At 34.9% G+C, this 14,405-nt stretch overlaps 1 protein-coding gene across 15 annotated transcripts in view; it reads left to right on the top strand.

Annotated features, from left to right (window-relative positions):
* The window catches only part of NFASC (neurofascin), a 173,558-nt gene that overhangs the window by 92,887 nt on the left and 66,266 nt on the right, over window positions 1-14,405 (top strand). For 12 of the 15 annotated variants that reach the window (XM_087959681.1, XM_087959697.1, XM_087959682.1 and 9 more), the window contains 5 exons: window positions 479-529; window positions 6,515-6,626; window positions 7,307-7,491; window positions 8,895-9,026; window positions 11,460-11,603. In XM_087959681.1, coding sequence (XP_087815807.1) covers window positions 479-529; window positions 6,515-6,626; window positions 7,307-7,491; window positions 8,895-9,026; window positions 11,460-11,603 — 624 coding nt within the window. The remainder of the gene's footprint in view (window positions 1-478; window positions 530-6,514; window positions 6,627-7,306; window positions 7,492-8,894; window positions 9,027-11,459; window positions 11,604-14,405) is intronic. The other 3 variants (XM_087959686.1, XM_087959693.1, XM_087959692.1) reach the window with 1 other exon arrangement.

The following is a 14,405-nucleotide window of genomic DNA, read 5'->3' as shown; positions in this document are numbered from 1 at the left end:
TGTTTTGTTGCTTCTAATCCTTATTTATAGCATTTGGTGCAAATTAGCAAGAATATTTTGTTTATTGTATGTGCTTGAAAAAGCTTGTAGCCAAACAATTCCAATTTTGTGAGATGTTTAACAAATCTGTTGAAAATTTCCTGATATTTAGGAAGCCAAATACAAAAATGTAGTCAATGTTTTCTTTAAAAACTTTTGCAACTTTTTTGATTTTGCATGTTTGTGATTTTTTTTTTCAAAACAAACACACCTATAGTTTAATATTTCATCTTACATTGCTGTAATCTTGTTTATTTCTAAACAGTCTTCAGGCCTTTTTGGATGTTATGTGTATGATGTTTCATATGCTTTTCTTTCTGGCATGCACTTTATATTTATAAAATTAATTTTCTTTTGTGCTCTTCCTTTCCATTACCTTTTGGTTATTCAGTGCATGTTTTGTTGCTTTAGAAAGTTCATGTTATTTTGTTTATTACAGAGTATCCCCATAATGAAGCGTCCTTTCGAAATCACACTGACATGTACAGTGGTGAGTCAATACTGACTTCTGGAGATCCTCACATTCTAACTTCTCTGTTCCTAACCTTACTATTGTATTAACATCACTTGTTGGTCAGTCAGTGGAAATTGTGAGACACTTTGATAGACACAATAGTCATGTATCTCTATCCTACCATTTTTTTTCAGGCTGGACAGTCTTCCAAACAAACACTTTGTCTCCATCACTATTAGATGAACGATTCATATTTTAAACAATATCATCATCCGTGAATCGTTGTGAAAGTCAACTTTATTTATTGTCATTTGATGGCATTGTTTTTTATGGGTATATGTAACAAAACAAAACAATATGCATATATATTGTTACATTGTTTATATTTAAAATATGTATCTATAATTACAAATAAATGGAAAAACCATGATGGATATTCTTTGCAGTAGCATTACCTAACAGTTTAAATGCTTCGATGGAACTCTGTTCACTCCTTTTGTACACTGGAAGAATCATGAATCATACATTGTTTTTCAACTATAGAATCACCAGGCTCTTCTGTAACATGCAAATTATGTGATAATGTAGATATTTAGGAAGGGATTAATTTCTCTGGAATTAGGGAAAGAAAATTGCGAGAAAGTAATTTACTTTTGTGAATGCTTGTTTGAATGTATACTCAGAGTGGCCCCCTGATCCGTGTAATACAAATTTATTTGTTTAAAGAGAAGTGCAGCAAACTGGGTACATTGTTCATTATAGCCTTGCACGATAGATGAGAAATGAATGTATCTTTGTTTATTGTGTACCCAAAGAACATGTAGCATCTCTTGGTTTTGCTTGCAGAGATATCTTCTTTTGATGAATTCAATCCACATTATTTCTGACTTGGAAAATATTCCTATAGGACTAGAGAATACAAACATTTTTTTTAAAAAAAAGACTTGTTTCTAAGGGTAGAATTGATATGTACCGATCAATCCCTTTTTCCTCCAAGACTGATGAAAGATTTTGTGTACATCTTTGCTTTTCATTTTTCATACAAGGGTATAATTCTTATAAGAGAGAGATGCAAACTCCAAAGATGAAGGATTCCAGTGAACCCAAGGCTTTTTGTTGTTGTTTGCTTGCTTGCTTGATTTGATGTTATGAAATCAGACTTAAAAATGAAATATCATAGGAGTCTGGTTGATTTCTATCATTTCATTTCCAGTGGAGAATATTCTGCTAGGTGTTGCAGAAGGGAAAGGATGGGTGATGTGTGGCAGACATGCCACTCACTTTGTCTGGATTTTAGTTCATCGCAAACCAGACGGTCCAATTCTTCCATGCTTTTCCTTAGAAAACCACATTTTCCATACTTTATACAGCTCTCCTACGCAGCCTTAAGAAACTTGGAAATTTAATAGGCCCTTCTAGCAAGTTATAATTTGGAAAATTAAGGTTCTTTATGAAGTGATTATTCTAAATAAATAGAGAAAGCTCTCCTATATTTATTTCTCTCCAATTTATGGAGAATGACAGTGTCAGTGTCACTTATCCTTGCCCCTTATATCTGCTTATGCTGTGAAAAATAGAATGGTTGGAATTAGTGTGCATTTTAACTTTTTGCATGCCAAAGGAAAGCATCTTTAATTTTAATCCGCGAAAACATTCACTGCCCCAGTGTCAAAATTTGAGCAACATTACTATAGAAATTCTATTTTGACAAAAAATAATTAAGATTAATCCCATAATCCTAAAATTAATGTTCTGTTCTGGCTTTTTCACAAAACAGATTTACTCATAGAAATATATGAATAATATCTCGTTGGTCAGAATCGTGGAATTTAGAAACATATAATCTCTTTCTATTACATTTTATAAATCCAATTAAAAGGATCTATGCCATATTCACAGCTTTATACCTCTTGCCTCCTATGATAGGTGCATAGCTATCTAGACACTGTTTCATTGTTCAGTGTTTGTTTCAGTAATAGGTAGATTTGCAGGAGACAAATCTGTGTGCATAGAGTATAAGCAAGCAAAAGAACAATGTTAGGATTATTCAACAGTGCATAACCTATGAAAAGGTGGATGCTTTGTTAAATGGCATCCATTTAGGTTGGCAAAGCTTTGAAGAATTAAGCTTCAAAAGCAACACCCCCTTAAAAAGTATTTGCATCTCGGTGTATTATTTCAGTGGAAATTGAATAAGCAATTTATCTCTAAATATATTGGAAAGTTGTTACTGCCCTGTTTTAACAATAGAGATATTCTTTCTAGAACTATTCTGTTTCAGTGTCTTCATCTGTACTTTGATCTAAATACCTGCAAAACTTGAAGTTCAGTTGAAGAACTACAAGAACAATTTAGATATTTCATACAATCCCTGTTGGTTACAAACTCAGTTGCCCTGAAAATTTCCTGCAAGCAGTCATTGATTAGTAAGTTCAATCAAACCTGGAAGGCATTCATGAGCAATCTCCAGGAATATATGTCTTGTACCAAGTCAACTCATTGATTTGACTCAAGTTTGTCCTTATTAAGTAGCAGCAGATCTTTAGGTGCTCCAGCAGGAATGTTTTCTAAATTTAACTCAAACTGTCTGGAACGAGAACCCAGGTGTGCAAAAAGAGGCATAGCAACTGTCATAGGTCGATTAAGCAATTTAAACATATGCTTCAAAGATTCACAATAGTTAATTTACATCAGTAATCTATTAACAATATTAACTAATTACACACTAGCATATTTAGTGATGCTACCTATTTGTCTTCTGTAGTTTGTGAATAAGCGTGAAAGTTTCTCTTTGAATTCTTAATATAACCATTAATCACGTTTTGTGTTTATGTGAGAGCTACTAAATAATTTCTGGCTCTGTGTGATTTTTTTTCAACTCAATTTCCTTTCCTTTCCTGCAGGCAAATGTATGTAAGAGAGAAAGAGACCATCAGCATCCATATTCATAAATAGGATAGATATTTATACAGAATTCCATTATATATGAATCAGTAGAAATCTGCTCTAAACTGAATACTCGTATGTATCTATGCCCTGTCACATAGAAAGATTAGTCCAGCATTCTAACACATAAAGACCCTCTGTTAGGAGCTGTTAATTAACGATTAATTGCAAACATTTCTTTCTATTAACACTTATTAACACAATCCTGTCAAGCTCCAAAGAGAAAGAAGTTTCATGTATGGCTATCTTGAGCTTCTGGAGAAAAGGGAAAATAGAAAACTAGTAAATAAATAATATTTTAAAAATAACATACCTGCTGCTTCTTTGTATCTTAATTGTTTATCTGTAAGTTTTATACCTGTTTTTAACCTATTCTGTTTGCAAATTTTTCTGTGAATTTTTTTGATAACTGTTCTGCTCAGATGCTTGTCTTAACCTGTCTACAGTTCTGATAGTTGCCTCTTTGTCTTGCTTTATATATATTTTTTGTGTATGGAGTGCCCATTCACATGCTCAAAGCTTAGGGAAATGTCACTCTCTGTGGTAATTTTCATTTAATTAACAAAATGAGCCCATATTGAACAGCATGGAATAATTGCTTGTTTATGACACCATTTGTTCAAGGTTCTTTCTACATAATGGCTTTTTTAAAAGATCTTATGTCAGCTGTCTTCTTGTTTTGAAACCTTTTGATGAATTTGAATTCATTTTTATGAAATAAGTACTAATGGTATGGCATTTTATTTTTGCTTCTCAAGTTAACTGTAACTTCTTATCATGGACAGAAATCTTTTATTTCTTTCATTTATTTTTCTTCTTCTGGAGTTCATATTTCCATGAGGGGGAAACCATAAGTATTATTTAGAAATATAGTTGTGATTGCTACAGTAGAATATTTAGACGTACCATAAGCTCATTTTGATACTTGTGCACAAATCAAAAGCAAGAGCTCCATCCAATGATTTATTAAGGTATTCACAATGACAAGAGTCTTTAGAACTGATATTTGGAATCATGTCAGTTTCAAGTATTGTGACCTAACATAGAAGCTTCCATTCTTCAGTGTGATTTAGATCTATGGAATTAATTGTATTGTCCTTTGCATCCCATTAAATTGATATCCAGTTAATATTAGATCTAGCTTTAATTAAACATTTAATAAAGCCATAACTTTGAGACCAAAAGATTTTGCCAATCTCAGAATGCTTTTGCAATGTTGTACTTTGAATCTTCCCTATTAAATCAGTAATCAATCCTTGATTTTCAGTGCTACTTCATCATGTTATAATGCTAAAATAGATAATCAGATTCGTGAAACCTTTTCATCCTATGTATTTTAATGAGTAATTCAGCCAACAATACAGATAACTGCTTTAAATTAAAGCTTTTTATGCTCTCTGCTATAGATGAGGAACAATTTTCTTGTTTTTTTTTTTTTTAAACTTAATTACTGGCTTTAATGTTGAGGTAGCTCCTTCTGTGTGTGATATTTTTTCCACTCTGGAATGGATCCTAAAAAAATCTGGATTTGTTATATAAAGAAAATATAAATATATCACTTGAATGAAATAACTATGAACTAATTGAGTCTGTTAGTTTTCTTCAAATATAGATCAGTAAAACTCAAAGTTGACATATGTTTAGTTTCCCTGGATCACAATATGTGTTAGCTTGGTTTAGTGGATTTTTAAATTTTTTGCTGTACAAACAAGGCTATATTCACTATTGTGAGAATAGAAAAGAAGAGGCACACTGTTCTGATAGTGCAGCACAGGGGTCCCTACCTTTCTGGCTCTGCGGACCAGCAGTGGTAGTGGTGGGGAAGGGAGGGTTTCACATGCTTGCCCTCTGGTTGCATCAATGGGCTGCAGCCAGGAACCAGGCTGCAGATGGGGGAGGGGTTGCGGATTGCTGGTGTAACACATCTAAAGTAGAATTTCTGTCATTGAATTCTAAGACTGCCCACTAGCTGACAACTCTAACCAGTTTATAGAGGATTAAAAACAATAAAAGTAAAATACAAAGTACCAACAGCACACTGGGAGGGAATGATCCCCCCCCCATACACCAATTGGTGGGATCGCATTCCACCCTTATTTCAGTGCCTATGAGAAGAGCTAGGTCTTTAATTCTGTCTTAAAGATCAATTGAATTGGAGCTATACAAACCATGGAGGGAATGTTTCAGAAGATAGACACAGTTACAAATGAGGGGTACCTACTGGGTTTTATAATGTGATTGTTTACATTCTGGATGGGACCCAGAATATGCCAACTCTCTCAGATCTTACAGGATGGTCAGAGAGAATTGTTGGAGAGGCAGTCTTACAGATACCTAGGTCTTATACCCTATATAATGTTTTGTGAAATATATTGTGCAATGACTTTGTGTTCATGGCTCAGTGGAATGGCTTGCTCAATAGTTTAGTATCAAAATATGAAATGTTTCACTTGAGCAAGGGTGAATCACAATCAGGTTTCATGAATTTAAGTGAACTTCAGTGTTTCCATGAGACCCAGCACGTGATATTGAATATCTTATTACATAATGTTTTTAAATAACATTTGATTTAACCATTTTAGTTGTTTCTTGTAATTCATATTTTCCCACTGTAAATTTTACAAATATTTTTAAAATAGCATTGGAATTTTATTGAATACTATAGGCGATTGTGATGTTCACAAATAGGTACAAATAACATAGGCACGTTTCTTCAGTATTTTTATTTTGAAAAAATAAAAAACTTAGAATTCCCTTGTTCTAAACATCAAACTTGTACATGGTTAAACTTGAAACCTGATAAATGCTTTTGCTGTGAGCAAGGTAACTATTATTATTACAATTATTATTACTGCTTCATTTCATTCCTTTCCATATGTCTCTGTGCCATTGTCTGATTTTTCCACTGAAATCTTCTTTCATTTATATTTCCCTAATCTCTTTATAGATTCCCATAGCAGGTCTTGGATGTTGCAAAGATTCTCTAATTGTTTTCTATTCTCTTTCATTTTCATACTGCCATTTGGAGAAGGATTTACAATTCTGTATTTTTCCTCCCTTATGTCCTGATTTCAGCCCGAGGTATTGCAGAAAGGCAACCCAGCTTCATGTACCCTCTTGGGACTTCAAGCAGTCAGATGGTGCTAAGAGGAGAAGACCTCTTGCTGGAATGCATTGCCTCAGGAGTGTACGTACCAGTTGGGATCAGGGAAACCATGGTTTGTCAAATACATTCTGGTCTATGTTCTGGGACATAAAATCATAGTTACTTATTCTTATTCTTATTCTTACTGATTTTAGGTTTGGTAAATAAAAGTTAACTTCACAAGTACAAATGTAAAAATTTGAAAATATAATTTGAGTTCATTGATGTTTATAGGCAAGGGGAGCAAGTGATGAAAAGTTGTTGTGGTGACATTATGCAAGTTCCACAGCTTACACACTTGCATATACCACAGTTCAAATATGAAAGCATGCATTGTAACATCACAATATATGTTTCAACATTTTGTAACTATTATCATTAGAAATTAATGCCAACTTTGATGGCTAGAAGAGCATTTTATACCACCAAAGCTCGTACTACCACAATTAAATCTGTATCTGAAATCTTTACTCTCAGGAGCCAAAAACTAACAACTTAATTTTATACATGAATATTTTAATATTTTTAATTTTTACTCTCTTGCCTCTCAAATTGTTTGGTAGGCATTTTGAGAGAATGGTTATTTTGAGAGGACACTGAAATTTCTACCCTTAAAATAGGCAGCAAATTTCCAGAAAATTTCTTATAATACATAATTCATGTTGGAAAAATTTGGCATCAAATGCTTAAATCTTTTGGATTTGTTGTTGTTGTTCTTTCAGTCCAACACCAGATATCATGTGGCACAAAAAGGGTGGTGATCTCCCATCTGGAAGGATCAAGTTGGAAAACTTTAACAAGGCTCTTCATATTGCAAATATTTCTGAGGAAGATTCTGGAGAATATTTCTGCTTAGCTTCCAACAAAGTGGGCATTAGCCGCCATAGTATCTTGGTGAAAGTGAAAGGTATGTCATGTGTATTGTGCCTTCTTATTCTCCACCAGCTAGTAATGCAAAAGACTAATGAAAGAGGCTTACATAGGAAATCTATCTGGGGTCAGTCTGACCATGTGATTGGAACATGGTATTAGAATACTTCCTGAGAAACCAATTACTGTTTTGAACACAAAACTACATATCTTTATTCAGCCAAGTGGAGGCAACCATGAAACTATCATTGTTTCTTAGGTATAGTGAATTGGGGAACAGTCAGAAAGAGTAGATATAACTACATAGTGGGTAGAGAAAGAAAGGAGCCTCCCTAAGTTACCAGGATGTAAAGGTGACTTGCTAAATTCTGTTAATGCAGCTTTGTAATAAAACAGAATTAGCTTATTTGGTCAGGTTTCCCCTTTGGTCTACCTGGTGAGGCTGATACCTTCTCTGCCATGCTGGCCACCTTATGAAACATTCACCACCACCCTCCCCAAAGCGAGGTCAGCTTCATCCCTTTTTATTTTTCAGAAGTTTCTGAAGACTTGTCTATGTCACCAGGCCTGGGGACCAGGGGAGGTGGCTCCCTTGCTAATCTAATCACTCGAATGCCTTATGCTTTTAAAACTTTTTTTTTAATGATCATTGTGTTACAAGTTTCTTATTGCGTATCTTTGTTGTTACACTGCCAAAAGTCACATCTTGTCAGATGGGTAGCTAAATAGATTTGATACATACATAGATGTAATAATTTGGCCTTCTAAGAGTTCAAAGAATGACAAATAAGCAAAATGTATTCAAATTATGAGACCTTTTCAAATACATTCCCATTTATATGCTACATGTTTATTCCAATTTGCCCTAAAGATCAAATATTATATCATTGAATGTTCTTTTTCTGCCTCTCCCAACAAACGTTAAAAAAAGGTTTTCCAAAATTCATCCTTTTCTATCTATTCAATGCAAGTAAATTAATAAATAGCAAAAAAAAAAGAGGAGTTCCAGCTGCCTTTTATTTCTGTTCTGATTTACTTGCTTTCAATATATGCAGATTGTTGCTTATTTTAGGAACATCCCAATTAAGTATATTAACTCCCATTATTAATTGGAAGGAAGCTCTTGCTTCATTTCAGCCTCCAGTCATTAGAAAAGTGTTCTCTAAACTCGGATTTGCTATAAAAAGTGTATCTCGAATGAATGCTGTAACACAATTGTATTCATTATGTTCCAAACATCTTCTGTGCCTACTTTCCTTTCATTGAAAGATTGATCTATCTTCCAGTATTTCTTCATACAGAACTCACAATTTGGCTTCCTGTAGTCACTTCAGTTTTCCTGTAGTTTTCTCCCTTTCTTTCATATCCACATTTTCTCCAGTGGATCCCTATAATGATAGCCAATAGTGTCTTTTTATATTTATCACTTTTGTTCTAAAGCTTCCCCATATTGGTTGGATGAACCAGAGAACCTTATTTTGGCACCTGGTGAAGATGGAAGACTGCTGTGCCGTGCCAATGGTAACCCCAAACCTTCAGTCCAGTGGCTTGTGAACGGAGAACTTCTAGAAAGTAAGCAAGAACAGAATCTAATTACTTGAAAGATTTATATCTTCCATGTTTCTTGACTTCATTATTGTTAGAAGGAAGGTAAAGATATTTTCAAATAACTGCTGATAATCCTTCCTCCCTCCCTCCCTCCCTGTCACTCTTGACTTCTGATGACCATCTGGATTAATTCTGTTTTTATTGCTTCAAGTTATAATTGCTTGAAGGGCAGGTCAAATTTTTAAACAATTGATTGCTGATACCAACGAAGTGTGAAATACAAGCTCCAGAGGATTCAACTCACTTTATACTTTAGTCAATGCTTATCTGCATTTTGCATTTCTGAAATTTTTTGTTTTATGCTATTAAAAATAATTGATCGTTGGCATGTTAACGTGCGACAGTATTTCTGTGGTTCTATACTTTGAGTTTTCTTGGAGGTTAAATTATGACGTTAAAGTGGGTTTTGAGATTGATGTTTAAATCACATTTACACCAGATTTTTTGCTTTTTTTAGGTAGACCTCATGCATATCACGCATTGATATACAAACATGACTTACTGTAGTCTTGATATTATTATATATTTCTATATAGATTCTCAGTCTTCTTAGGAGGTTCTGAGTTTTGTTTTTCTCAGTTATCTCTGTCCTGTACTGCCTTTTCATCTTTCCTTTCCCTTATAAATTTACCATATTTCTGCATTCCAAATTCTGTAATGACATGAACCTTTCTGTCTGCATAAACAATGGACGTTTTCTCCTCCATTCTAAAATGTGGCTGTTCTAGATAGCTACATAAGAACTTATTCAATGCTCACAGACTACAATAGTTTAGTAGTCATGAGTCTCTGGATTGATTATGTGATATATGCATAATTGGGTGATGCTTTAAGGATGAGATCAAAAGAAATAGTCATGGGATATTTAGCCAAAACAAACAAAAACTAAGCATAGGTAGTCCTTCTTTAACAACTGATCACTTAGAGATCATTCAAAGTTACAATAAAGTCAGGGATGGGATTCTACTGGTTCGGACTGATTCGGGTGAACCCCTTGCTCCGAAGATTAGCTGGCAGCGAACCAGTTTGCTGCGATGAGCATGTGGGCCCACCCACCCACCCCTGCTCTTTCCTGTGCTTTATTTTGTTTTTTTAGAGCACAGCTGATTCGCGCGGCAGAGTGGTTTGCCACGCCTCAGCTGTTTTATTCACAGGGACTGCAGTAGAAGGTAAGTATTGGAGCTTTTAAAAATGTGGAGCACAGGCACGGAGCATGCATTGGGTGAGTGTGCACACAAAGCATGTGTGCGCACACAAAGTGTGTGATCACCGAACCGGTTGTTATACTGGTGGAATCCTACCCCTGAATAAAGTCTACCAAAAAATGACTTACAACTCGATTCTGGACATTTGGCAATAAGCTCATCTTGCACATTCCCTAATCGTATGATTACTATGATTCACAAAGTTTTTTTGCTACTTTCTGGCTTTTTTGGAATGAATGGATGACTGTAACAACCATGGGATTCACTTAACAAATTGAAGCATTCGTTTTACAACTGCCACATTCATTTAATGAGTGCTGCAAAAAAAGGTAATCAAATCAGGTTAATTATGTGGGTGCCCCAATTTACGACTGTCCTGACTTATGACAGAAATTCCCAGCTCCATTATGATCATAAGTTGAGAGCTAATTGCCTAAAAGAGCTATGGTGGCGCAATGATTAGAATGCAGTATTGCAGGCTAACTCTGCTCTCTGCCAGGAGTTGATCCTGACCAACTCAAGATTGACTTGGCCTTCGATCTTTCCAAAGTTGGTAAAAGGAGGACCCAGATTGTTGGGGTCAATATGCTGACTCTGTAAACCATTTACAGAGGGCTATAAAGCACTATGAAGCGGAATATAAGTATAAACACTATTGCTAATGTTACCTGTAAGTAATTAAAATGAAAGGAAAGACCTTTTTTAAAAAAGTTAAATTGATTCATACTGAGCCCCTTGCAGTTAGTAAAAAGAAACAATAAGAGTTTTCCTGCTTGTACTTAAGTTTGCCAGTATATTATCTGTACTAACATAATTCAGGATAATTTGTTTTATTGTCAATATAATGGATATTTCCTTCTTAGATATACAGCCTCAGTGATAGACCATAGAAACAAAGACATGTTGAAATAAACATTGAACAGAAATGTAATATATAGATTTATATCAAATTATTGAAAAACAAGGTGTTCTATGGACCAACATGACTGGAACTGCTACTTTGAAATGCTTCTCATTTTCAATATTTAATAATAGGAATGCCCAGGTCAAGAGAGAACTTCCATCCATTATTTCTTCACATCAGATGAGATTGATTGCTTAATTTTAGATGCTTTTATGGTGTTCATTTGATATAAATTATAACAAAAAGAAATAAAAGATACCTCTTAATTTATGTCTGTCTGATTCCAAGGTTCTGCTCCCAATCCCAGCCGTGAAGTTAATGGAGATACTGTTATGTTTCGGGACATCCAGAGTGGCAGCAGTGGTGTATATCAATGCAACGCTTCTAATGAACATGGGTATCTGTTAGCCAATGCATTTGTTAGTGTGTTGGGTAAGCACTGAACAGGTCAAATTCTCAGTTTTTTACCTATGTTAATACGTCTAGTTTTAAGAACCTTTAAAATAATTTCCTTTTTTTAATGCAATTGTTTTCTTATTAAATCATTTGTTTTTTCCCAGGAACTAATATCCATTATGGTTGTTACTAAGCAATGAGTCAGGTGGTTTGTTGAAAGAGCTATTGTATTCTGCTCTATATATCACAATGGCTCAACTCAAAATGCAAAGAAAGCTAAACCATGCTAAGATGCCATGGCTTACTGAAATAATAATTGCAACCACTGATTAAATTATGAGAAAATTTGTTTAGATACACAGTTGTTTAGGACAACAAGGTGATTTAATATTTAAAATAAAAGGAAAGCTTTTCAAACATGAAAAGAAAATATACATATATCAAATTGTTCTTGTTATGATTTAGTAGAAATGGAAATTGAATTGTTTAAAACCATCAGAGCAGAATTCAATGTCTACAACAGAATGTCTCCATTCATAATTCAGGTCAAAATGATCAATCTTTGTGCATTTTGATTTATGGAATTTCATAGCCTAATATAATTCATGTACATATTATTTTATAATAACAAAAAAGACAACCTGAGACTCCTTGGGTCATCCATACTGCAAAGAATCTTCTCCCGTGAACTCCGTGCAGAACTCAAAAACCATCTAGACAATGGAGAAAAGGACCTATACATTGACTACAGAGCTGATTCCATCAAAAGAAAGTCACACAACCCACAACTCCACATCCAACCCCACCCCATCCAATCCAACATCACTCAAAACTAGGCACGCACGCCCCTAACTACCTCTATTCCAACCACAACGGGCCTTAAATGCAAGCTACTCAATGCAAGAAGCCTTGTAAATAAAATACCTGAATTTCTTCTCTTACTAAATACGGCTAAATTCGGCATTATATTTGTCTGTAAAATATGGCTCAATGCATCTCTCCCTGATTCCATTACCACAGTAAGAGACTATCATGTTTATCGATCAGATTGTGAAATCCGTAGAGGAGGTGGTGTTGCTATCTTCTATAAAAAGTCCCTACATCTAAAAAGCATCCAAGTTACCCAGGAGCTTCCTATTCCTGAGACCATCGTCTGTGAACTGTCCTTAAATATCACATTTCGGTTCTTACTATGTTACAGAGCCCCTGATTATGACATGAACATGCAAACAAACTAAATACACTACTAACATGGGCAGCATCCTGCCCACACACTTTTATCTTTCTTGATGACTTCAATCTACCTCATATTAACTGGACCCTTAACAAATGTACAACTGAACCCATACATGCAACCTTCTACAATGCAGTAATAAATCTGGGACTAGAATAACTAGTAACCAACACTAGACTTAACTGTCTCGATCTCATCTTCTGCAATAGTTTGTATTCAATTTACGGAATACAAATTAAAGAACCCTTTTCCAACAGTGACCACAACATGATTGACTTTTGTCTCAACATACGTCCACACAAAAATCATCACAATGACGGAGTCCCCAATTATAACTTCAAAAAAGGCAACTATGATCTTATAGACAATGATCTCTCATCCCTTGATTGGCAATTTCTATACTCTGGGTACAATACTGTAGAAGACCATTACAACATATTTTTACTTGAAGTCAAAAGAGTCATCAAACTATATGTACCATTAACAACTCCCAAAACCAGAAAAAACAAATTACCCAAAACAATAAGGAAGCTTCAATCCAAAAAGAGATCACTTTGGTGGAAAAACAAATCTGGTCACGTTGCCAACTTCAAAAGCCGATACAAAAATTTATGCCACCAGATAAAAACTGAATGCACTAATTATCACATTAAACAAGAAGAAAACCTTCTATGCATCAATTCCACCAGCGCTTTCTACAATTTTGTAAACAACAAACTAAAAGACTCAAGGTCCACCCCACCCCTGAAAGGACCTAATGGTAAAGACTGCAATGATGACACCATTAAAGCCAACCTCTTTAACACATTCTTTGGCTCAGTATTTGTAAACAGCAATGGATCATGCCCAGTATTTCCTAGTCAAACCACAGACAACTACAATGATCTAATACATATCAATTTTACAGAAGACATTGTTGAAAAAGCACTGCACAATCTAAAACCATCTCTATCTATTGGACCAGACGGAATATGTGCCTACTTCTTAAAAAAGCTATCCACTGCCATAGCTGAACCTCTAAGCATAATCTTTCAGGACCAGCTCCTTGCCAAAACTATGGCCACGGTCATCCCCATCTTCAAAAAGGGAGACCCCAGTCTAGTTGAAAATTACAGACCAATCTCTTTATGCTGCATCACCTGTAAAATCATGGAATCAATTATTAACCAATCCATCATCCTCCACTTAGAAACAAACAACCTACTCTCTAATAAACAATTTGGTTTTAGGAAAAAAAACTATCATGTAATCTGCAACTCTTACACTGCAAAAACATATGGACTACACAACTTGATCAGGGCAAAGCAATAGACACAATCTACATAGACTTCTGTAAAGCCTTTGATTCAGTGGTACACGGCAAACTACTCCAAAAACTAAAATCTTACGGTATCTCTGGACACCTGCGTAACTGGATAGAAGCATTCCTGTCAAACAGACAACAAATGGTCAAAATTGGGAGCATCCTATCAAATTCTGTACCTGTCAACAGTGGTGTCCCCCAAGGCAGTGTTCTAGGACCAAGTCTTTTCATACTCTACATAAATGACCTCTGTGATCATATCAAAAGCAACTGCATTCTCTTCACTGATGATGTAAAGCTA

Source organism: Notechis scutatus, chromosome 3 (assembly GCF_049901735.1).
Source record: "Notechis scutatus isolate UNSWTSFEM ecotype Mainland chromosome 3, rNotScu1.2, whole genome shotgun sequence".
Taxonomy (NCBI): Eukaryota; Metazoa; Chordata; class Lepidosauria; order Squamata; family Elapidae; genus Notechis; species Notechis scutatus.
This window is presented reverse-complemented; position numbering and strand designations above follow the sequence as displayed.